Consider the following 24,387-nt stretch of genomic DNA (forward strand, 5'->3'; position numbering starts at 1 on the left):
TCATAACTTGATTAAGGTACTAGAAAAAACTTTTGTCTATTACGAGCTCCACACTTAGCTAAACCTCCGTGCAGCCATCTTCAGTTCTCGAACGGAACTCGCGTACTTTGCGCCCTTAATACACAAATATCTATTATCACACAATTTTAATGGTGACCTATAACAGAAAAAAGTAATGTGTGTACCTGTTACCAGCAAAGTTCATAGGAGACAGATGTTTGTTATCAATGCATGATAAGATAAGACTCCAGACGGTGTCTTAAGTAATGAACATCTGTATTCGTTCGTACAGCATTCCACCTGGTTTATAGAAGGTTGTTTTATTCTAAACTAGTTTTTTTGTGGTTCACTAAATGAGTTGTAATGGATTTATCAGTTGTTACTAAGGTACGTTTTATGAATATTTATGAAGTATGTGATACAAAACGATGACAAGCATACTGAATTTAGAATTACATATTGATGCTGATATTCAGTTTCTTTAGTTAGAAATCGAAATGTAATCGATACAAAATATGCAACCAACACTGAAAAGTCATTTAATTACTTTTCACGATTAAAACTTTTGATTATGTATTCTGTTAACCATGGAATATAATGTTTTTACAAGTGATATATCAATATTCTAGTAGATTGCGATTAAAAGCAGTTTTTCTTTCAACAAAGGACATTTTTTCCATTTGACTATTTTAAAAAACGAACGTCAATTAAACCTGAGATAAATATTTGAATAGTTCTCCAACATCTGACTGGATAAAGTAAACTGTTATAAATATGCCTACTTCACCAAATAATTTTACTTGCCAACTCCCACATGACTCACACTGATTTTATATACTTATTTCAACACTACAATTACCTACATACATGTATCTATTCACATGTTGCAGGGTATTCTTTCCATTCTTATTTTAATCTTCGTGGTCCTGAAATGTGTTATAATTATCTACCAATGGAAGTGCAAAAAGCTGCTGGTGCTGGCCGACACACTTCCTGTTGTTCATCCGAAGAAATGGATTATAGGAAATATCGACTTGTTCCTACCAAAGAACAAATTGTTCAATGTTGAAAGTAAGTACCGTACTTTCATGCAAATGCTGTAAGTGCCTTTACCATTAAAGGTTAAATCTCATTCCAACCTTTAATTATGTTTAGTTATTTGTTATTAATACTTTGAATTGCTGTAGCCTTTTTGCACCAACAGATAAATATTATACTTCCTCGAGCCAATTGTTTATAATAAAAAAATATGACATTCATGAGGATATACAGGTAAACGCTTACAAATACCGAGGGGAACTTTTGATATACTGTATACAAACAAATTTCATAAAAGCCATTATGACAAATAGAGAACAAATTGCTAAAAAAAAGTATGTGAATATCACATTGATGAAAATCAATGTTTAATACTTCACTCACAAAACCATTATTGTAAGATTAACTATTGAAAGTCATAATTGAAATTATTTGAAAGTCAACTATTTTTGTTACTCTTATTATTTTTACAAGTAATATTTTTCGTAATGTAGCATGTATTTCTTGTGTAAAGGACTGTTTTCTTCCTCTTAATTAATTCTATCCAGATCCTGTATTATATTATTTTTGTAACATAATTACGTAATTTTGTAATTTTTCTCAATATTATAGGTTTTACAAAATGCCTGTGTGACTTTTTGAAGCAGGCTGCGGAAAAACGTTTTCCAGTATTTTGTCTCTGGATCGGACCAAAGCCTCTGGTTTTTATTCAAGACCCTTCTGATATTCAGGTAAATAAATAATAAAAGTTCTTCCATTTACAAGTGAGATTCAATGTACGATGCTTTGATAAGTGACTCAAAGCAAAACTATACGCAAACACAAATAAAATATATTTTGGTGGTGAGAAAGTGTAGAGCAAGCTGTTATTTTTTTATGGAAGTTATCAGATTCATTACCTTATATTTCTATACATAAATACTAATGTTTCATCCATCGTAAGGAGGCATATTTGTTATTATTCATTGATAGACTAAGAATACCTGTAGTAAGCTTTCTGTGGCCTTTGTATGTATTTAGTTTTATATAACTTAAAATGTGAAGAATTTTTTTGTAAACTACAAACAATTTTCAGGCCATATTGAATAACTCCAAATCCATCAATAAGGGATATGAAGCCACGAAGATTATATTTGGAGAAGGGTTAATCATGGCACCAGGTACGGCTGCAACGCATGGTTTCGTTGTTTATCAGTTTAGCTTAGCTTTGAACGTATATTATCTACCCATTTCCTTTTGGTAATTCGATAAAAATTTGACTAATACGGTTTGGCATATTAAACAACCGTTTAAATAGGGATTCAAAGAGTTAGTTATCTATGTGAGAGATTACTTTTTTTAAAGTTTGTATATACATTTTGTATGGATGTATTTGTTTACAACAATTAATAATTTAGAATTTACTTTCCGTTGAAGTCCTTTAGGATGTAAACTTTGTTAATTTTACATTTACCATAAAAAGCTTACAAACCTGTCATCTTAAAGTTCAAGATCCATCCTCAGGAACTAAAACCAAACATTAACATTAGTTAAGTTTCTGTAATCCACTATCCATACTATTTAAATAGTCAAATATGAGCGAATACTAACTATAGGAAACAAAATAAGTTAGCAGTTAGTTGGTTCTACAACTATTAATTCTTTATATCTGTAAAAGATCAAATATTTTCTCATACACAAGACAACTTTCAAAATTTACATTCTTTAATTTTATATTTTATAGCTTTTTATCGATATTAACCCATTTTCTTATCGACAGGACCTAAATGGAAGAAATCTCGCAAGCTCATAAACCCGATTTTTCACCCCTCAAGTCTCAAAAAGATGGTGCCTGTATGGAACGATAGTAGCTCTAGGCTGGTGGAGCAACTTGACTCACAAGTGAATTGTGGACCAATTGACCTATTTCCACAAGTAGTGGCAGCATCTATTAGGTCAATATGTGGTAAATACTCGATAAGATATGCAAAGTAAAATTTAAATTAGTACAAATATAAATAAAAGTGAAGATAAAAAGTACTGGTTTTGACTAACGATAGGAATACTAAACTCGACTATGTTTGATATGCTTACCTTAATATGGCATTATTTGTTTCATTTTTTTCCTAGCTACAAAAGGTGTTTGATGTGTAAAAAGTAACGTCAACAGTGAAGTCAAAAAGTAAAGTCAACATAGCAACAATGGCTGATATAATGTGTGCTAGAGTGCATGTCCACTCACAAAACACCTATTTTAATACGTTTTTATTAGATCGCTTTCTTGTCCGGTACAAATTTTGAAATCAATTTTATACTAACTTCCCGACGAGCTAGAGACTTGAAACTTGAAACATAGCTCACAAATGGAAGACAATACAATATTATATCATTTAATTTTCATATTTCCCTTGGGCTACGCCCCATGGGCTTGTTTTTATTAAATCGCTTTCTTGCAAATTTTAATACTTCTCGATGAGCAAGAGACTTGAAATTTGAAACATGGCTCATAAATGGATGACAATGCAATATTATATCATTTAATTTTCATATTTCCCTTGGAATACGCCCCATGGGCTTTATTTTATTAGCTCGCTTTCCTACAAATTTTGATATCAATTTTAAACGAAGTTCCCGATGAGCTAGAGACTTGAAACTTGAAACATAGCTCAAAAATGGATGACAATCATTTAATTTTCATATTTCCCTTGGGCTACGCCCCTTTGGCTTCCAAATTTTCCATGTTTACATTTTAAAAGAATCTAAACATATAAATTAATTTAAGTCAGCTGTAAATACTTAAATTTTACAGTTAGAAGAGCAGAGGTTAAAAGGTACAGGTACTGCTCCCGAAATATTGAAAAAATATAAAACAATCATTTCAAAGTAAAGATAAAACATCTGATTACAGATAATAAGGTTTTGGGTTTTGGTTATGTATTAAGAGACTATATTTAAAATATATTTAACATATTTACACGTTAAAGACTAAAAACTAGATAATAATTTATAAATAAAAATACTTTTTAAAAATGCCACGTTTTTTAAACGCACTAAAAAGTATAAAATAATTTATAAAATGTTGAGAGAGTAAATACTTGTAAGATTTAAAACGAAAAACGTGGGGCGAATGCAATAGATCATAATAGTTCAATAGGTGAAGTTAATTGTAAATCATCATGAGCCCCACGTTTTTTGTTTTAAATCTTACAAGTAGTTATTCTCTCAACATTTTATAAACTATTTTATACTTTTTAGTGCTTTTAAAAACGTGGCATTTTTTAAAAGTATTTTTATTAATAAATTATTAATACAATGGCCCATCTAATAATTATACTTGCTAAAACATCATCAAGCTCTAGAGTTTTAGTGAGTCAAGGGTCAGCTAAAAAAAAAATTAATTTGAAGGAGCTGAACAAACAAATGTGTCTGATGCATGCATTTTACTCGGTTAGTCAATTGGGCTTGTTGGTTTACAAGATCCCATGCCATCAGATCAAATTCCCAGCATGATCTCACATCGTTTAAACTTTTTTTCATGCAGTTTAACAAATTATGTTACAATTTGTCGTAGGGAAAAAGTTTATGATAATAATTGAAATGAACTTAACCCCCCAATCGACTTACCGTTTATAGCATTTCATGCATTGTGATATTTTTTTATATTTTAATAATCAATGTTCTTTTGTTTTAGGTATTATGTTTGGTCCTACAGGTGTTTATAAGACAGATGAGAATTCAATTAATGCTGGGGTTGAATGTATAAATATGTAAGTCGAGTCAAATTACGATTTATTTAAGAAATATTGTTAAAGTTATTTCAAATAGTTATTCAAATAACCTATCTTGCCATTTAAGTACCTCTAACAGTTTAATGTCATTATTACGTTTTTTGAATAATTTGTAATCAATAATATCATTTTAAGAATTTGAGTGATACTCTACTTTGTATTTTTCTTAATTTAATATCTCAATAAATAGTAAAAAAATGTTAAGTTATCGAATTGTGTAAAACTTGGATATTACGTGTTTAAAAACACTCTAATGTACATTTATTAGCTTTCAAATGTTATTACAAAAAATAGAAATTTAGTCAACGTAAATGTATTTTAAGGTTTACAGAGGTTTTTCTATTTCAGCTTTATTGAATTTTTAAATATAATGACTACAGTTTTTATTATTTGTAAACTAGATGCGAAAATGTGAGAAATGTTTTTATGGCAGGTTAGGTTAGGTTAGGTTAGGTTAGGTTAGGTTAGGTTAGGTTAGGCTAGGTTAAATAAATAAATAAATAATAAATCCTTACACTTTCTAAATATCCATAGTATATTTTCTCTTTCAAAATTCTATTTGAAGCACCTCGTTTTATTAACATGTGTTTTATTGTATGCAGCGCAATGGATCTTGTTGCAAGTAAATGTATTTACCCTTGGATATCGTCAAATACAATGTTGAGAATTATTAACTGGAAACGAGTTAAAAAGCTTGAAATTCTGTGGAAGGAATTTATTTCTCAACCTTTGAAGGTAATAATTATAATTAACTTATTTTACAAGTGGTCTTCGTTTATTCGGCTCCAAATAAACTTGACACATTTTACAATGCAGTAATACTTATAATTTTGTATTTACATAGTAATTTTGTTTAATTTATTATGAGTAAGGAAGAGTAAGGAACATATATCACTCTTTAATGAAGTATTGATGAATTGAATCACTATCAGCGTGGAATTTTATTTAATTCTTTTCATTATGTAGCGTTTACGATTTTGCCCATACCAGTGGACATCGAAAAACTATATATGTAAATCTCATGTAGCTGTAAATGTAATAAAAGTGGATTATTGATCCATTATTACAATAAACTTATGATTATTTCATGATAAACAGGATGCTTTTGTTTTGACTCGTGATAAGGAATATAGATAGGCAATACGTGTAGGATATAATCCTTAACTGATTTAATCTCTATAAATAAAACCTTCAAGGGTGCTATTACTCAACGTAAGTAAATGCATTTTAAATGCTTATAATATAGTAATAATGCCAAAACATATTAACAAAATTCGTTCATAACTTGTTTTCAGGCTGTCACAACTAAGCACTGCACTAACAGTGATAATGAAAAACTCATGGAAGAAGTTAAAGGTAGATACTGTATGCACTATTTAGACTTCTGCTTGTGTATTTCATATATTGTTGAAACATCTCAGTTTAAATACATAGTCAATTGCCACCACGATTATATCATTATATCGTAATGTCCGCATTTGAAATCTTGTAACGGCATTATTCTGTGAGACATATTAACAGAGCATACTTTGTGAAAATTTAAAACCCAATTTATTATATATCAACATTCTTTCACTCTTATCAGATAGCCTACCTAATTGTACTGAATTAAAATCATGTCACCTGTACAATGTAGACCAAATATAAAACTGGTAATCAGTAAGAATCAGTTATGTTAAATTAAAGTTTTTATATGTCAATTATGTTGCAGGAGATGCTTTACCATCGCACCTTTTGCAGGCTTTGCGTGACGTCATGACTGAAGATGAGTTACAAGACGAAATGAAAACATTATTTGGAACGGTAAGTGAAACTATTCCATTGAGCCCATTTTGTGAGCTACCGTGATTTTTATTTTTAAGTTTGGAAATATATCTACATAAGTAGTTAAATTGGCCCTTCTTAGGATATCATTTACATCTCGACTCTAACTTCTAGTCAGGATCCAATTTTTAGATCACTGACTCGACGCTTGAGTTATTTTCATATTGATAAAATGCATTGGTGTTTGGAAGTATTTGAACCCCGGAACCTCATGGACCAAACCCCGGACTCTACCAATAAACCAACCTGCTACCCAGCGCTATTATTGCACTTAAAGCACACAATATGTCACACTAAACTGTCGACATTTTACGATTTCAATAATGTTTCAGGGATCAGAGACTGTGGCTGTAGCTCTCTGTTCCTGTATGTTAATACTTGGAAAGCACCAACAAATACAGGTGATTTTGATTTAAGTTAGTTTTTATTAAAAATAGGTTAAGCACGTTATCAAATAAGATTATTTTACCAAGTAGTTTGTAGCTTCAACCATACCAATGTAATGTTAAAATCAAGTAATTGTTGTCAAAATCGTATCATTTATAATGTCTCTGTTTTTTTTTTTGTTTTTTTTTATTGGCTGTAATAAAAATGTGTGTGTGTGCCAAAACATTACTTTAAAAGTTATAAGCGTTCAACAAGCGGTATGCGGAACCTTTGTTCTTATCACAAAACGATAGTTGTTTATTTTGTATTTCACTTTTTGATAATTATTTGGTTTTAAAGCTATCGGTTGATTATTTACGTCTGATAAAACTTACTTACGAGGTGGATTTACCTAAGAAGTTTATGAAATAATTAAAACACCTTTACTTCATATATGACTTCAGCTGTATTGTATTTTTTGTGCCTTAAATTATCGCTTTAAGTCAGTTATTAATTTGCATGTTATTCGTCATAATATTGTGGATAAGTTTGACACTTTTCAACACATCAAGCCTTACATACACTTCTTAAACCGTCACTTACAAAGAAATACTGTATTTTTTTGTAATGGGCAATTAATGAGGAATTGCTTTTATATTATATATTCCAGACCATTTCCCTTAATTCTCCACTTCATTCACTACCACTAATTAGTATCTTAGGTTAGTTAGGTTAAGTTACGTTAGGTTAGGTTACGTTAGGACTATGTTTAACCCAACCTAACCTAACCCAATATAATAATTAGTGGTAGTGAATTACCGGAAAAGGTTTCATTTCAAGTAGTTTATTCTTGATTAACAATTGTATCAAATTAAATTAATTCCAGGAGGATCTCTACAATGAAATAATAACATATACGGGTGACCAGTCACAAGAGGTCCAGTTAGAAGATCTCGACAACTTGCATTTACTTCACAGAGTCATCAAGGAGACCCTTCGTATGTTCCTGGTGGTTCCTCTGGTGCCTAGAAAACTCGACGAGCACTTTACACTGAGTAAGTAAATTTAAGTATCTTAAAACGTACTAAAATGCCATTTGTAGAACATTGGTGCGTAGAAGAAGTTTATTTGATATTTTGGTCTTCACTACTTCAGAATCAATCTGTCCCCTTCATTTGACTATTTCATTACTTGCATACATATTAATTCCGGACAGAGTACTGCAGTAGTGGTGGTTGATATTGCTCGTTTAAGACTACCTGCTCAATCACATCTCTACAGGCTTGTCTATGAAACCTTCATAGTACAGTACTCCACTGACATTATATTACCACAAAGATAAGAAGTCTACGGTGACGAATAAGTGGTTTTTTTAGAGTAAAAATAATATTAGTATACCAAGTCATTATTGTTTTTATTCTTGCACTTTTAGGTCATACATTTTTATTACATCATGTTGCATAGCAATATTGCTTGAATTTATAACTTTTACCACTTTGGAAACATTTAACAACTTTAAAAAGTGTCATATAATTAATCTCGTATGCACGCTTTCATTTTACTTCGAATATTCTCCAAACAGTGAATGGCAACCAGTTACGGTGTAACTTAACCATATAACGATAATTTGGATATATTGCTCAAGCATATCATCTCAGAACACTTAAATATTATATGTTTCAGGAGGATGTACATTCCCGAAGGGCGAAACAGTAATACTAAGCATCGCCGGTCTACATTATGATCCAGAGGTGTATCCAAACCCTGGACAGTTTGATCCAGACAGGCATTGTATAGAGGAAGTACAGAAAAGACATCCATACTCATTCCTTCCCTTTGGAGGAGGTCCCAGAAACTGTATTGGTGAGTGGCTCAATCGATTACTGTACTATTGTTTATTTAAGATTTATATAACGATATATTACTTAAAGACCAACTTTACAACCCAGGAGGAGTTGTTTATTTTACTTACATGGTAAGAGCTGTACAAAATAAGTTTTCAAATAGCGAACCTGAACTAAAATAGCCAACCTCAGTACGATCCACGAGAGTCTGTAGTTGAGGAAGGATCCTATTTACCACGTGACTTCGAAGGAGCCAATGAGGATCGCACGTTGTTGTCAAATCTAATAATACCAGCTGATTTAAAAATATTGTTTATTATATTTTAATTAGTGTCATCAGCCAACAGGCTATATGGCAACGTCATACTAGCCCTTTCATACTAGGCTGACGCCAGCTGCAGACTCTCGTGGACCCTAGTATAGTTAGCTTACATCGCATCGTTACCAACTGGTAGCTTAATTTATATGATGCAGACGGATGTGTAATTTTTGATGAGAAAATATAGGTGAAAGTTTAGTTGGTCACTCCTTAACACTTGATGTTAGGTATAAGTTTAGCTCGCACAGTTTACCTTATACCTAATTTTACCGAATATCTCATATTTCGATTAATTCAACTGTTTACTGGATGCCCTATAACTTTAAGTTCTAAGGTACAACATACATTTTGTGTGACTCTATAGGTGGTTCTGGAATTGTTTTTTTTTTTTTAGGTTAAGTTTTGGTTTGAGGTATGATCAACATTAAACGGATTTGTCCTTCCGCAGGAGACACCATAGTTCATTAATGGTAGCAACTTTTATGTAGTTTTTATAAAATTTGTATGTTAAGTGAACAGTGTTCTTTATATGTTTTAACATGTATATACATTTACAGAAGACAACTTATTTATTAAACTTTAATTCTAATTGGTGTTCTTAATTTCAGGCAAAAACTTTGCTTTTCTGTCTCTGAAAATAAGTCTGATACACATTCTAAAAGCTTTCAAGATCACAAGCAAAGTAAACATTGAAGAGTTGACCTATGTTTATAGAACCACGTTGGCATCTGTGGATGGATATTTTGTGGAGCTCCAAAGAAGAGGAGCGTAGTTTAGGGTTAACTTTGCTTTAATAGAAACGAATTATTTAGTCAAACATAATTTGTATATTGTTTTTAATTCAAAGCGTTTGTTTACGTTTCGTTTTTAAGAAAAAAAAACCGAAAATGTACACTTAAAAACTATCCTGAAAGATTTTTCAAAAATACTTACTGTTTGCAGCTCTTTAACTATTTGTACCAAACCCCATTCATAAAATAAAATGTTCTGTTACAAAAAAAGTCATTATAAAGAATTTATTTCCTTTTCAAACGGTCTAATATGATTTTTTTATTGCTTGAACGCTCCAAAACACATTTTGAGTTTAATTTGTTTTTGCTTACAATTTATTTTAACCTCTTCTTAACAAATTTATCTTAGTGGTGATGTTAACCCTACAAAAATAATATATAAATAAAGAGTTATCGTTAAGTCAGTTGGTCCTTTAGTTCAATTAATTCTAAGTTGTCTAACTCAGAGGATTTATCGACAGGCAATACGTTACCCAGGTGTCAAAATGAGGCTTAAGCTGGTCAAATATGTCTGTAATTTAAATTTCAAAAATTAGATTATCAACTTTACAAAATAGCAGCTAGTATAAAGGTGTAAAATATCAGTTTTAAACGTTTGATAATGTAACCTGTACATTGATCCTACATTCAATATTTGTATTTATATGGTTAGTTATTATCCTATGTATGGAGTATATGGGTATATTACTCTAAATATATGATATGGCATTTATCATACTAATATTCAACGCATTACTTTCTTCATCCATTTTTAATTTATACATTAAAAAAATTCTTTCACAACAATTGCAAAAAGTTAAATCTTTCAGTATCATAGTTGATGAATTAATGGTTTGAACCACAAAAAACCATAACAAAGATTAAAAGTTCGTAAAAATGTTGTGTTACCAGAATAAACTTATTAAACATACAAATAATGTAGTCTATGAAAAAAGTGTAGTGTAAAATATCCAAGAGCTTTATACAACAAATAAAACTTTCACTCAAACAAATTGGGAAGTGTTATTTTATCTCGGTAATGACTGGCAACATAGTGTAAAGTGTTCAACCGATAACTGATGACAAACGAGACTCTGATTACAAAACTAGAACTACAATCTCTTTCATGACAGTTCTTCTGAACATCTTTTTCGATAACACATCTTGTTCAATAACTTTTACAACTTATAGTTTTTAAATGAGATTTAACATGCGAAGTCACTAGGATTTTACTCATCTCCAATCTCATATTATGTGTTTCCATAAATATAATCAAGACTATATGTTACGCTTTGTATGATGATTAAAATACAGTAAAACGAAATGGTATATGTAATTTTATGTGCTTGCCATCAAAATAATAGTGTGGAATTTTCATTTAAACGTAAGGATAATCATTAACTTTTAAGAAATTAGGTTTCAGTCAAAATAATATATTACATTTTTTTTTATTTCCAAAAGAACCTACCTACCTTAGAAACTTTAAAATATCCAGGACGTTTCAACTACGTAAACCACATAATTGAGAACCAAAAATAATTACAACGATTTATTTGATCTTTATAACAATGGTAGTTAACTATAAAATATAACCAGTTATAAAATTGTAGTTATAAATTTATAGCTTTGAAATAGTTATAGTTATAATGCACACTGTAAATATTATTTGCTGTTTTTTATTACTTCAAAAATGTGTTACTATTGCCATTCAGTATTGTACAATAATGAACGGAAATTGAAATATTTAATAGATAAATGTGAAATTCAACTGCTCTAAAATATGTTTATATTTATTGCGTTGCAATTTATACCTAAAAATCATCTAATGAGGAAAATCCCCTCTAAATCTAAACTATTCAATATTGTCCTTGTGTTTGGTAAGACTTTGTACCATTTTGAGTGTCGGGTTTGGTAGTCTTTTTGAATTTTATGAAATATTTTGGAAAGTATTCTGATAAGCACGAAATATATGTTTGAAAAAGGAAATTTACAATACATTTCAAGTAAGAATAGTACTCTTCCTAATTTTGCAAACGTGTCAAAGATGCAAGTCAAGTGACAAAGATGCAAAAATTTTAGAATATGCATTTTATATGCGACATATTTTATATTTATATTTTATATGTGACTAGAAGTCTTATTCACAAAAGATAACATATTTTGAAATTACATTAATATATGCCTACTAGCCGACATGTTATTGTCCCCTGTTGTAAACTTAAAATTATTTTACAATGTTAAAACTGTATTGAAACCGACTAAATATCTGGTTGGTAATATTATTAATGTATAAATTTATACGTAGTGTAGAAAGTATAAGTTTACAAATACACTGCAAATATTTATTTTTCTTTTTATTATTTTACTCAGAATGTTCTGACAATAAAGAAGAATTTCAAGGGTGTTGTGGAATGATAAAGAATAGTGGAAGGGGACTGCTTGTTAAGAAGCTGCTACAAATTACAGCAAACTCCTCTTTATAGAGCTGTGGACTCATTACTCGAAACAGACGTCCTGTTTATTTCAAAGAAAAGCAAGATAAATGTAGTATTTTGTTTGTATCAACCACACTGCAGTATTAATTTGTTACATTAATCGATTTTTGCTTGTGTGATTGGAAAGTAATATAACAAAAAGTTACGAACGAGTGTTAAATGTAACTGTTTTTAGATCTTTTTTTATGAACTATTTTTATTTTTTAATCGCTGTGTAATAGTTTGACATATCAATCTGAAAGGTGTATTTAATTTACTAATATGCAAATTAGTAAAAATATCTTACTTGATTTTAAAGAAAATTATTGTTGTATGATGCTATTTATTTAACTAATTGCAAACCGATTGTAAAGGTACGTCGATATATTTAGTATAAAACCTTATTTAAGTAACAGTTGTTCCAACTACATCATATTCCACAAATTATTAAAGCAATAAGTAGATTTTACATTTGGCTTAAAAATACAGAACGGATCCAAAACTCCATTAACTTAGGTAAATATTATTTATAAAAATGTAGAACACAATTTAGGCAAATGTACTCCTATATCATACTATTTTTATGTGAAATAATTAATTATTTCAATTGCATTTGGACCACAACATTTAAATTAGTTTGGGAGCCCAGAAATAGCTAGTTTAACTTTGTGCGACGGTTTTTACTGACTAAAACTTTCAACCGTTACAGTTGTGGTCCAAACCTATTAACACATTGATACCAACTGCAAGATTTCCCATGAGGACAAAACTTGGCTTTACACATTTCTTCAACTTTAGAACAATGTTTCTAATGTGAATGGTTGGTAGTATATATCCATTGTTTCTTTAATAACCACCCTTTTTCAATATAGAATATTTGAAAAGAATATATAAAAAAGTAAAAAAAATATATAAAATGCATGTCACTGACCATTTTGCCTTACAATTTTATTTTATCAGGTTTAGTAAAAAAAAAAATAGTTTATACAAATAAGTTAAACTTTTGAAGGCATATGTATAATGTATTAATGCAAAACTACCTCCACTGGGTACAAATTATTTATTGAACGAGCTGAATGAATTGTCTTCTTGTGCTGAATGCTCAAATTCACCCAATTCAATGATCAATTGCTAATTTTGAGGTTCACAGCTAATTTTAATTTATCTATCTTCACCTACAAGGAAATCACATATTTGTCTCAAACTAGAAAAGCTGTCTTTTAATGGTCGATCCCTCTTGAATGATAACACCTAAAGAATATTTTTAGTTATCAGTTAGTGCTACATAATTGCTTAACAGGGATTTTGAGTTCCAATCTATATTAACCTTTGTAATAATGTACATAAAAATGCAAAGTAATATAACATGATGTTTGATGTTCGGTACAGCACACAATATGTAGATGTTACTTAAGTATAAAGAGAGTTATGTAATATTAGGATTAATTTTGAAAAGAATAAGTTTAAAAGATTCGTTACAAATTCAGTTGGGATTTTCAACTTTTAAAATTTCGTTGAAATAGTGAAAGAAGAATAATCTCATTCAGTTTCATTAAAACTAGTGAAAGTTTTGCGGTGCTAAAATTACATTTGTTGATTTAATTACAAACTTAGTTCTGCCTAACACTCTGATTTCATTATACTTTATTTCTGAATTAAGGTACAGCAATTTTTACTTATCATTACAAGTATTAGTACAAATAACAAGAATTAGGTTACATTCTTTAAGTTGAAACTATCATTTTTGAGAACCTGTTTTTTTGTGGGGTTTGGATGAATAAACATTTAAACATATATTGTTTTAGATACTAAGAATATCTACATCAAAATAACATTTATTAGTAAAATATTGTTCTAACTTGTTTTTAACGTGTTTAACAAATACATATAATACACTTACAACAAATTAAATTTACAATGGCACCGAAATTAGTTGTACATGGTTCAAAGCTACTAGTTTTAGTCAAAGGCATTAAACTTGGGTATTAAGAAAATGTTTATTTTTGAAACAACAAACCTATTAAAGCCGAATACAATTTGCTTTAGTTGGTTACAATATAATCCAATGACGTCAGCCTAGTTGGCAACGGTATGCAGCTATAAGGTCCCTTGACAGTTCAAAAATTTATTGCAACTATATTGGTTTATCCAGTGTATTTTTTTGTTTACTGAAATTACTAACTGAGGGGTGTTCAATATTTAATATGTTTACATTACCTATCATTAGACTTATTTATTCTGATATCTCGTATGTGCGAGAACTGTTAAGCTTTCAAAATATAGATCTATGTTGTATTTTGTCAATTTAGGTCAATATATAGTCAATTTTTAAATTGTTTTCTATGTCTATGAGAAAAAGGTTCAATGCTCCTACCTGGATGCTATGTTAATACATTACTTAGTCGTAAATTACTGAACTTTATTCGAATATCGGATTTCCCCTCATAAGATACATGAGTATGAGGATGAAAGAAAGAATGAGTACAAACATACAGTACGATAAAATATTTTAAGATTCACATATTCAAAAAATAAGATAATGAAGACATCCATTATAATACAGTTTATTTAAAATCAACAAAGTAAAGACTAAACTTCCTGCTTCGAACCTACCTTTATGTTATGCCTTAGCGTATTATTTATTCCTCGCCAAAAGAAACGCCAAGAAGTTTCTTTTGTTTTCGACTAAAACGAAACTTCGTGTTTGTCGGTAAAGACAACTTTGACTTTGGAATTTGTTTATGAATACAAGAAGTAGTAGTAGCATCTCTTGAGGAATAATATTTATAAACTTCATTACTATATTGAGGTTGTAACATCAAGCGGACAATATAGATTTTATAGCTTCGTTTAAGTGTTCAGCTGTTTTCCTGTGTCAATAAAAGATGTGTAAATTGTATTTATAATAATAGAATGACATATAAATAACTAAAATACTATCTTTATTTAACAGTGTTATATTTATTTTTTCTCTTAGTCTTTTAAGATTTTTTCTGCTTAACCAAAAGTAATTTTCGGTTAAATGCGGGGAATGAAACGGGTCTAAGCTAACAAGGAAGACTTTTCTCTAAGCTGACCCAGAAATTGGTTTCCTAATGAACTCCATAACTTTCTCACACGTTTTTCAAACTTCCGTTTTTTATGCTTATGCCCATTTTTTTTACGAATTAAACGTCCTTGATGAAATCAGATTTTACAACCATTTATTTTATTTACCTTGAATTGTAAACCGGAAAAGCATACTTTACTTAATTATTTTCTGCAAAAAACCTACTTTACTTCATTATTTTCTAAAAAAAATATTTTACTTTATTATTTTCTGCCAATTTTATGTAGTTATATAAACTGAACTTTACATGTAACAAATAGTTATACATGCCAAAGGACATTTCCGTGACCTTACGGTAAAATCTAAGTTATAATTGCAACGTCGTTCTTAGTTTTAGCTGGAAAACGACTTAATGGGTTATGCATAAAATCAGCTGATAACTAGTAGCCTCTGACTCCAGCTGGTTTACATTTTGCACATTATTGTTATGCTAGTTTGCAGAGCTCTAAACAAGTCACCAATCCAGGTTAGTGAAAGGAACACAACTGGGTCCAGTCCAACGATGCTCTCTAGCTTGACCTGGATAGTCAAAACACCGTTACAAAATATTTTACGATATTTCCAGATATATTGTTTGAAAACAAGGTTAACCTCTTTATTCAGGATAGTAAGTTTGCTTAGTTTTCTTATGAACTTGGTGAAACTATGTAAGATTTAATCTTTCAACCAAATCGTTACTTTTAGATAGTTTACAATTAAAATGTAACATGTAATTAAACCAAAAAAGCACACTCCTGCAACTTTTACATGTTATTTAAAGCACATTCATACTAATATATAGTTAGTTACAGCTGTGTTGCGAATATGAAAGACGGCTATCAGTTTTAAAAAGTTGTAAGGGTACTAATAACTTGAGGCACTATTATTACTTTTCAATAAGTGTTACATTACATGCAAGTGTTACATTACATACTTAAGTGCTACAACGACATTATATTGCACTCAATCAAAATTAGCGTCAGCTGTTAAGCTTTTCAATTGAAAAAATTCCATTCCTAAAATAGTGAAAACCATGATTAAAATTATAGATTTGTAATTTCTTTCCACTCAAAATTATATTTTTCCACGGAATATTTATGAAAATATGTCACGTTGTTGGTTCAAAATCTTTGGGATCCATTCAAGTATAGGATGATGATCCTCAAAGGAATTTCCCATCAATGTGTTACCCTAAATATTCCCAAATTCCAATTTTGTAATTAAATACGAAGACAAAGCAGTTCATTAAGACAACCAATTTGTTGAACTGCTTGGGGAGAAGCTTCCTCATTTAATAGGCCTATCTCATTCCTTACAAAACAAATATAACTCAGAAAACACTTTGTCGCACTTTGGTTCAGTTCGTTACATCAGAATCGCACTCGTTTGTTCCCATAGATTTGTGGTTAGTTCCACTACATTGCTGTTGGTCCCCATCAATGTAGCACATTACCTGCTTTGAGTTTTACTGTGTATTATATATTTTAATTGTGTAAAAACATTTCCCATAATGTCAAAGATGTCATAAAATGCAACTTTATAAGTTGAAAGGATTGACTTAAGCATTTTGGGGTGTTTCTTTCCGAGTTTATTTTAGGGACGTGGTCTGAAATCATTAAGCCTATACTATACAGTAAATATTGTTTATTTCGTTGTACGAATCGATGTTGTTTGACATAATGTAGGCTAAATTTAATTATTTACACAATTAAACTAAATTCTTGTAAATAAATCATTAAAATTATCCGTTTAAATTACCTAAAGTACAGCAAAGCCAAATCATTTGCATGATTTGCATCTCAAGTTAACTATAAAGTTCAAGTATAGAGATAATGAAGAGTTCCCTAATAGGCTATATTGAAAACGCTGAAAACATAATGTAACCAGTAGGCTTACAGTATGTTTTCAATATGTTAAATATTTAAAATTTGATAGTAGCGTAGACATAAATTAGATACATATTTTTTTGAAGAACTAAATTATCTTAACAAAAGTAACTTCAACGTGTAAGGAAGCCAAAATACTATTGAATAACATTTAAAAAAAAACATAAATTTTATTGTCGATAGGGAACGATTCTAACTTTATTTGACTTTTCCAAAGCATTTGCCTGTGTTAATCATGAACATAACACGTATTAAATTTTCTTTTCGAAGAGTGAATAAAATGATGTACAATTACATTTCAAATATGAAATTCAGCTTATACTACCTACCTACTAAAGATTTATCACAGCTTATATTCTTTAGTATATAATTAAAATCAAGTAAGTAAGAAGTGCAGGTGTAAATGTATTCTTGAGGTGTTATTTAAAAAAAATATATTTACTTTTCGTATTTCAATAACATATATTATGCTGATGAAATTTTTTTTTTTTTTATGTGATATTCTAAACGTCTAATAAAAGAGGATTATCACAAGTTCTTAAAATGAAACTTTCAGCAGTAAGCCTAGTTTACCTAGTTTACAATATAGTCTAGTATTAAAGGTTATTTGGAATCAAATTAAGTAGAAACAATTCTTTAAGCATTATGATGGTAACAAAAGTTTCCGTATAACGTTATACGTAAAGAAACCCTTAAAGTAGTATAGTATTAAATGTTAAACACCTAAAGAGATAATGTTATTTTCATTACATTTAACACGACAGAGTCTTGTCGTTTTAGAGATGAAACCATGATGAGGCAGTAACATCAAAAGTTATTGCTTCCCTTATCAGCTTAATTTCCTCATAGTTGCCAGTTCTTTGTTTTAAGAACTCATTGAGAAACAATTCTTAGATAGTTCAACCACAAAGGACCTCTTTGAGCTGTTTTATGTTTCTGCAGTAGCTACTAAGGAACACATATTAAAAATGACACTGTTACTTGTACCATTGCAGTTGTCGAAAATATATGTTTGATAACATATTTTAAACAATTAATTTAATGTTTTTATATATATTATACAAATCTCTAAGGTCATCTGTCAATGATTACAATTGAAACAATATTTCTTTTGACAATATTCATTTAAAAGGAGAGAGAATAGCAATGAAAACGTGCTACTAAAGTAGCTACCAGTTTCACAAGGGTGTTAAGTCCAAGGGATTCCCATTCTATTGGGTGAACTATTTGAATACAAATGACTGTTCAATACAGTTGTACTTCCCAACGGAAATTGACTTTATTTACTTCAATGTTACGGAGAAAATTGGGTATCAAGTCCACAGATTGTTTGGTTATATGAGAGTGGTATTTTACAATACATTTAAAAATGAATTTTGTTGATTAGTTGTTAAGTTGTTAACTACCTGTATGGTTATTGAACCACCTTGAAATCATTACGACTTAGGAGGGGGTTTGTGATGTTTTTTTTTTTTAACAAGATGAACAAACAAAGATTTAGGACAGAAATGTCCTATTAGCAATTTTTTTATGTTCACTTAGGTGTATGCAATAACCTAAATATGAATTTGTTTGGCAGCAGACATAAGTAATTTTCCAATTGAAGTTTCGTCACAGTTTGAATAAAGTTAACTATAGTTCAGGTTCACTCTAACTTTACTTTTTACAAAAGAACCAACTTTTTAAGTGTCCCTGTAAGTATTTTTTTAATTGCTAGTATTTTAACACAAGTGTCCGTAATAAACATGCAGGCTATGGAACAACATTGTTTATCACCAGCTATGATGGTAAATTAAAAAAAAAAATACTTAAATTGCATAAACTCATTTAAAAAGGCAAGAAAATTGTAAAAATACAAATCTTACCACAAATAGAGGTAATATCACAAGGATTCTTTAGGTTTTTTTTCAACATGTATTCCGTTTTATTTTTCATTTAGTGGAGTTTTGGGATATCATATGTGTATGGTTAAGTTTTACAGACCACTTTGCCATTGATTATTTTGATAAATCTGTATTAATCTAATGGATAATAGTTCTATCACAAACGATCTTTCGCACAATATCCTATGCTTACTTGTGTGAATTCATGTTTACATTAAAGTTTTACTGTTATAAGCCCATGTAAATAATGTTTGGACAATAATCATCTTCAGCGTAAAACAGAGTTTATTATAGCTTAGTTTTATATTGAACTACTGTACTTCATTTTATATATATTGTGTTCAAACCATGACAGGAACATATATATATATATATATGACCAATTATAATGCCATACATTAGTTATACTGATGTTCAAGCTAATATACACTGAATGGGCGGAGAGAGATTTAGTCGATTGCTGGCTATAAATCACGATTGTTACAAGGTCTAACCTCTGTCTTTTGAACCATGTATTAGTTGTACATTATTGTTTTCGTGGCGATTTTAAACATTAATAAAGTGGTTACAATAACCGGTTCTCTGAAAATAAACTAGGTACACAATTACTTTTAATTGGGTGTCGTTTTAAAATATCCCTTTTGTACCTCAAAGATTGTGTATGAGACGCAACGAAACATGTTATTTGTTTCACAAATACAAAACACACTATACCACAGTATTTTAGATTTTGCAGTATTTTTTTCTTACATTCTAATGTAAAAGCTCTCTAATTTGATTTTTTAGATAACCTTAATAACGAATTTTGCATTTTAGATAATTGTCTAAAACTTGATTGTAAAACAATAACGTCAAAATAATAAATAATACATAACTATTATTGCAGCTATACAGGCTGCAGCACTGAATTGAAGCAGGATTATTAATGGTTTATGGATAGCCAATATAGAAATGTAGGTCAACGCTCGTTATATATGTATGCCCTTTAAACTATCACTTATTTATTTGTAAAACAATTAAAAATATCTTAATGCATTAATTAATATGTATACCAAGCTTGGGAACTGAGTAGTAAATTATTCGAGTTGAAACCTAAAAGCTGCATTAAATTCTAAAATTGCGATGTTCACAGAATATTAACCTATATTCTAGCACTCCATATGGTGGGTTTTTTCTTTGGCTACACAGACAATATTGTTTTTTGATTTTTTTTAGAAAGAGATTTCGGATGGGATTAGATTCAAGATCCCAAAAAGTTGTGAAAAATTTGGTGTATTTGGTGGACGTATAAATAACTAAAATACTATCAATATTTATTTTTTCTCTTAGTCTTTTACGAGTTGTTCTGCTTGACCAAAAGTAATTTTTGGTTAAATGCGGGGAATGAAACGGGTCTAAGCTAACAAGGAAGACTTTTCTCTAAGCCGACCCAGAAATTGGTTTCCTAATGAACTCCATAACTTTCTCACACGTTTTTAAACTTCCGTTGTTTATGCTTATGCCCAGTTTTCTTCTTTTTTTTATTGACACAATTTAAACGTCACTGATGAAAACAGTTTTTATAACCTTAAACTACCTTGAATAGTAAACCGAAAAAGCATACTTTACTTCATTATATTCTGCCAGTTTTATGTGGTTATACAGGGTGTGCATAAAAAACGTTTCAAGACTTTGGGAAATGATTCCTCATATTAAAAGGAAGAAAAAAGTTTATGTGAAGGTATGTCCAAAAATGCATATTTGCCCAGTTATCCGCCATTTTGTTTTTTATACGAAACTATTTCTATCTGTGAAGTTTTTCATTCGATGATTATGAAATTCGGTAACCAAGTTAACATACACAAGACCTATTATAAAAAATATTAAAGTTTTTCCGGTTGGAAATTTCAAAATGGAGGCCGTTTGAATTTTTATAACTTAAATAACTCAAAAATGGCTAATTTTATGAAAAAATGTCAAGAATACTATTTTTTAGCATTCTTAATTCCCTATCAAACGATCCAAAGATCAAAAAGATCGGACAAAAGGTAATTGAAATATTACTTTTTTGTGTAAAAATAAGGCAAAGTTAGTCGAGGAACCATTAATTTTGCCTTATTTTTACACAAAAATCGTAATATTTCGGTTATCTTTTGTCCGATCTTTTTGATCTTGGTGTCATTTGATAGAAAATTACAAATCCTACAAAAAGGACACTTGACATATTTTCAAGTTCAGTTTTTGCCAAATAAGCAGTTTTTAAGTTATTTAAGTTATAAAAATTCAAACGGCCTCCATTTTGAAATTTACAATCGGAACAACTTTATTGTTTTTTTATGATAGATCTTGTATGTGTTACCATGGTTACCAAATTTCATAATCATAGAATGAAAAACTTCACAGATAAAAGTATTTTAGTATAAAAAACAAAATGGCAGATAACTGGATAAATATGCATTTTCGGACATACCTTCACATAAACTTTTTTCTTCCTTTTAGTTTGAGGAATCATTTTCCTAAGTCCTGAAACGTTTTTTATGGACACCCTGTATAAACTGAACTATACATGTAACATATATTCCAACGGACATTTCCGTGACCTTATGGTAAAATCGAGGTAATAATTGCAACGTGGTTCTTAGTTTTAGCTGGAAAACCACTTAAAGTAAAGGATTATGAATAAAATCAGCTGATAACTGCTAATCTCATACTCCAGCTGTTTTATCCTCTGCACATTATTGTTATGCTAGTTGCAGAGCTCTAAACAAGTCACCAATCCAGGTTAGTGAAAGGAACACAACTGGGTCCAGTCCAACGATGCTCTTTAGCTTGACCTGGATAGTCAAAACACCGTTACAAAATATTTTACGATATTTCCAGATATATTGTTTGAAAACAAGGTTAACCTCTTTATTCAGGATAGTAAGTTTGCTTAGTTTTCTTATGAACTTGGTGAAACTATGTAAGATTTAATCTTTCAACCAAATCGTTACTTTTAGATAGTTTACAATTAAAATGTAACATGTAATTAAACCAAAAAAGCACACTCCTGCAACTTTTACATGTTATTTAAAGCACATTCATACTAATATATAGTTAGTTACAGCTGTGTTGCGAATATGAAAGACGGCTATCAGTTTTAAAAAGTTGTAAGGGTACTAATAACTTGAGGCACTATTATTACTTTTCAATAAGTGTTACATTACATGCAAGTGTTACATTACATACTTAAGTGCTACAACGACATTATATTGCACTCAATCAAAATTAGCGTCAGCTGTTAAGCTTTTCAATTGAAAAAATTCCATTCCTAAAATAGTGAAAACCATGATTAAAATTATAGATTTGTAATTTCTTTCCACTCAAAATTATATTTTTCCACGGAATATTTATGAAAATATGTCACGTTGTTGGTTCAAAATCTTTGGGATCCATTCAAGTATAGGATGATGATCCTCAAAGGAATTTCCCATCAATGTGTTACCCTAAATATTCCCAAATTCCAATTTTGTAATTAAATACGAAGACAAAGCAGTTCATTAAGACAACCAATTTGTTGAACTGCTTGGGGAGAAGCTTCCTCATTTAATAGGCCTATCTCATTCCTTACAAAACAAATATAACTCAGAAAACACTTTGTCGCACTTTGGTTCAGTTCGTTACATCAGAATCGCACTCGTTTGTTCCCATAGATTTGTGGTTAGTTCCACTACATTGCTGTTGGTCCCCATCAATGTAGCACATTACCTGCTTTGAGTTTTACTGTGTATTATATATTTTAATTGTGTAAAAACATTTCCCATAATGTCAAAGATGTCATAAAATGCAACTTTATAAGTTGAAAGGATTGACTTAAGCATTTTGGGGTGTTTCTTTCCGAGTTTATTTTAGGGACGTGGTCTGAAATCATTAAGCCTATACTATACAGTAAATATTGTTTATTTCGTTGTACGAATCGATGTTGTTTGACATAATGTAGGCTAAATTTAATTATTTACACAATTAAACTAAATTCTTGTAAATAAATCATTAAAATTATCCGTTTAAATTACCTAAAGTACAGCAAAGCCAAATCATTTGCATGATTTGCATCTCAAGTTAACTATAAAGTTCAAGTATAGAGATAATGAAGAGTTCCCTAATAGGCTATATTGAAAACGCTGAAAACATAATGTAACCAGTAGGCTTACAGTATGTTTTCAATATGTTAAATATTTAAAATTTGATAGTAGCGTAGACATAAATTAGATACATATTTTTTTGAAGAACTAAATTATCTTAACAAAAGTAACTTCAACGTGTAAGGAAGCCAAAATACTATTGAATAACATTTAAAAAAAAACATAAATTTTATTGTCGATAGGGAACGATTCTAACTTTATTTGACTTTTCCAAAGCATTTGCCTGTGTTAATCATGAACATAACACGTATTAAATTTTCTTTTCGAAGAGTGAATAAAATGATGTACAATTACATTTCAAATATGAAATTCAGCTTATACTACCTACCTACTAAAGATTTATCACAGCTTATATTCTTTAGTATATAATTAAAATCAAGTAAGTAAGAAGTGCAGGTGTAAATGTATTCTTGAGGTGTTATTTAAAAAAAATATATTTACTTTTCGTATTTCAATAACATATATTATGCTGATGAAATTTTTTTTTTTTTTTTATGTGATATTCTAAACGTCTAATAAAAGAGGATTATCACAAGTTCTTAAAATGAAACTTTCAGCAGTAAGCCTAGTTTACCTAGTTTACAATATAGTCTAGTATTAAAGGTTATTTGGAATCAAATTAAGTAGAAACAATTCTTTAAGCATTATGATGGTAACAAAAGTTTCCGTATAACGTTATACGTAAAGAAACCCTTAAAGTAGTATAGTATTAAATGTTAAACACCTAAAGAGATAATGTTATTTTCATTACATTTAACACGACAGAGTCTTGTCGTTTTAGAGATGAAACCATGATGAGGCAGTAACATCAAAAGTTATTGCTTCCCTTATCAGCTTAATTTCCTCATAGTTGCCAGTTCTTTGTTTTAAGAACTCATTGAGAAACAATTCTTAGATAGTTCAACCACAAAGGACCTCTTTGAGCTGTTTTATGTTTCTGCAGTAGCTACTAAGGAACACATATTAAA

General features: G+C 29.8%; 1 protein-coding gene across 1 annotated transcript; it reads left to right on the forward strand.

Annotated features, from left to right (window-relative positions):
• The first annotated feature begins 1,695 nt into the window (after positions 1 to 1,695).
• On the forward strand, positions 1,696 to 9,948 carry LOC129000668 (cytochrome P450 4V2-like). Its single transcript, XM_054427630.1, has 9 exons — positions 1,696 to 1,769; positions 2,114 to 2,198; positions 2,798 to 2,983; positions 4,709 to 4,784; positions 5,408 to 5,427; positions 6,517 to 6,608; positions 7,882 to 8,050; positions 8,679 to 8,858; positions 9,767 to 9,948. Exons 2-9 carry the CDS (start codon positions 2,189 to 2,191, stop codon positions 9,928 to 9,930), a joined length of 897 nt encoding a protein of 298 aa, XP_054283605.1. The 5' UTR covers positions 1,696 to 1,769; positions 2,114 to 2,188; the 3' UTR covers positions 9,931 to 9,948.
• The last annotated feature ends 14,439 nt before the right edge of the window (positions 9,949 to 24,387 follow it).

Source organism: Macrosteles quadrilineatus, unplaced genomic scaffold (assembly GCF_028750875.1).
Source record: "Macrosteles quadrilineatus isolate MER2022 unplaced genomic scaffold, UCM_ALF_1.0 Scaffold_8__2_contigs__length_117827958, whole genome shotgun sequence".
Lineage (NCBI taxonomy): Eukaryota > Metazoa > Arthropoda > Insecta > Hemiptera > Cicadellidae > Macrosteles > Macrosteles quadrilineatus.

Coding starts and splice junctions, on each gene's coding strand:
- LOC129000668 (XM_054427630.1), top strand. Junction 5,428..6,516: donor CGCAATGGATCTTGTTGCAA/GTAAATGTATTT, acceptor ATTATGTTGCAG/GAGATGCTTTACCATCGCAC. Junction 8,859..9,766: donor AGGTCCCAGAAACTGTATTG/GTGAGTGGCTCA, acceptor TCTTAATTTCAG/GCAAAAACTTTGCTTTTCTG.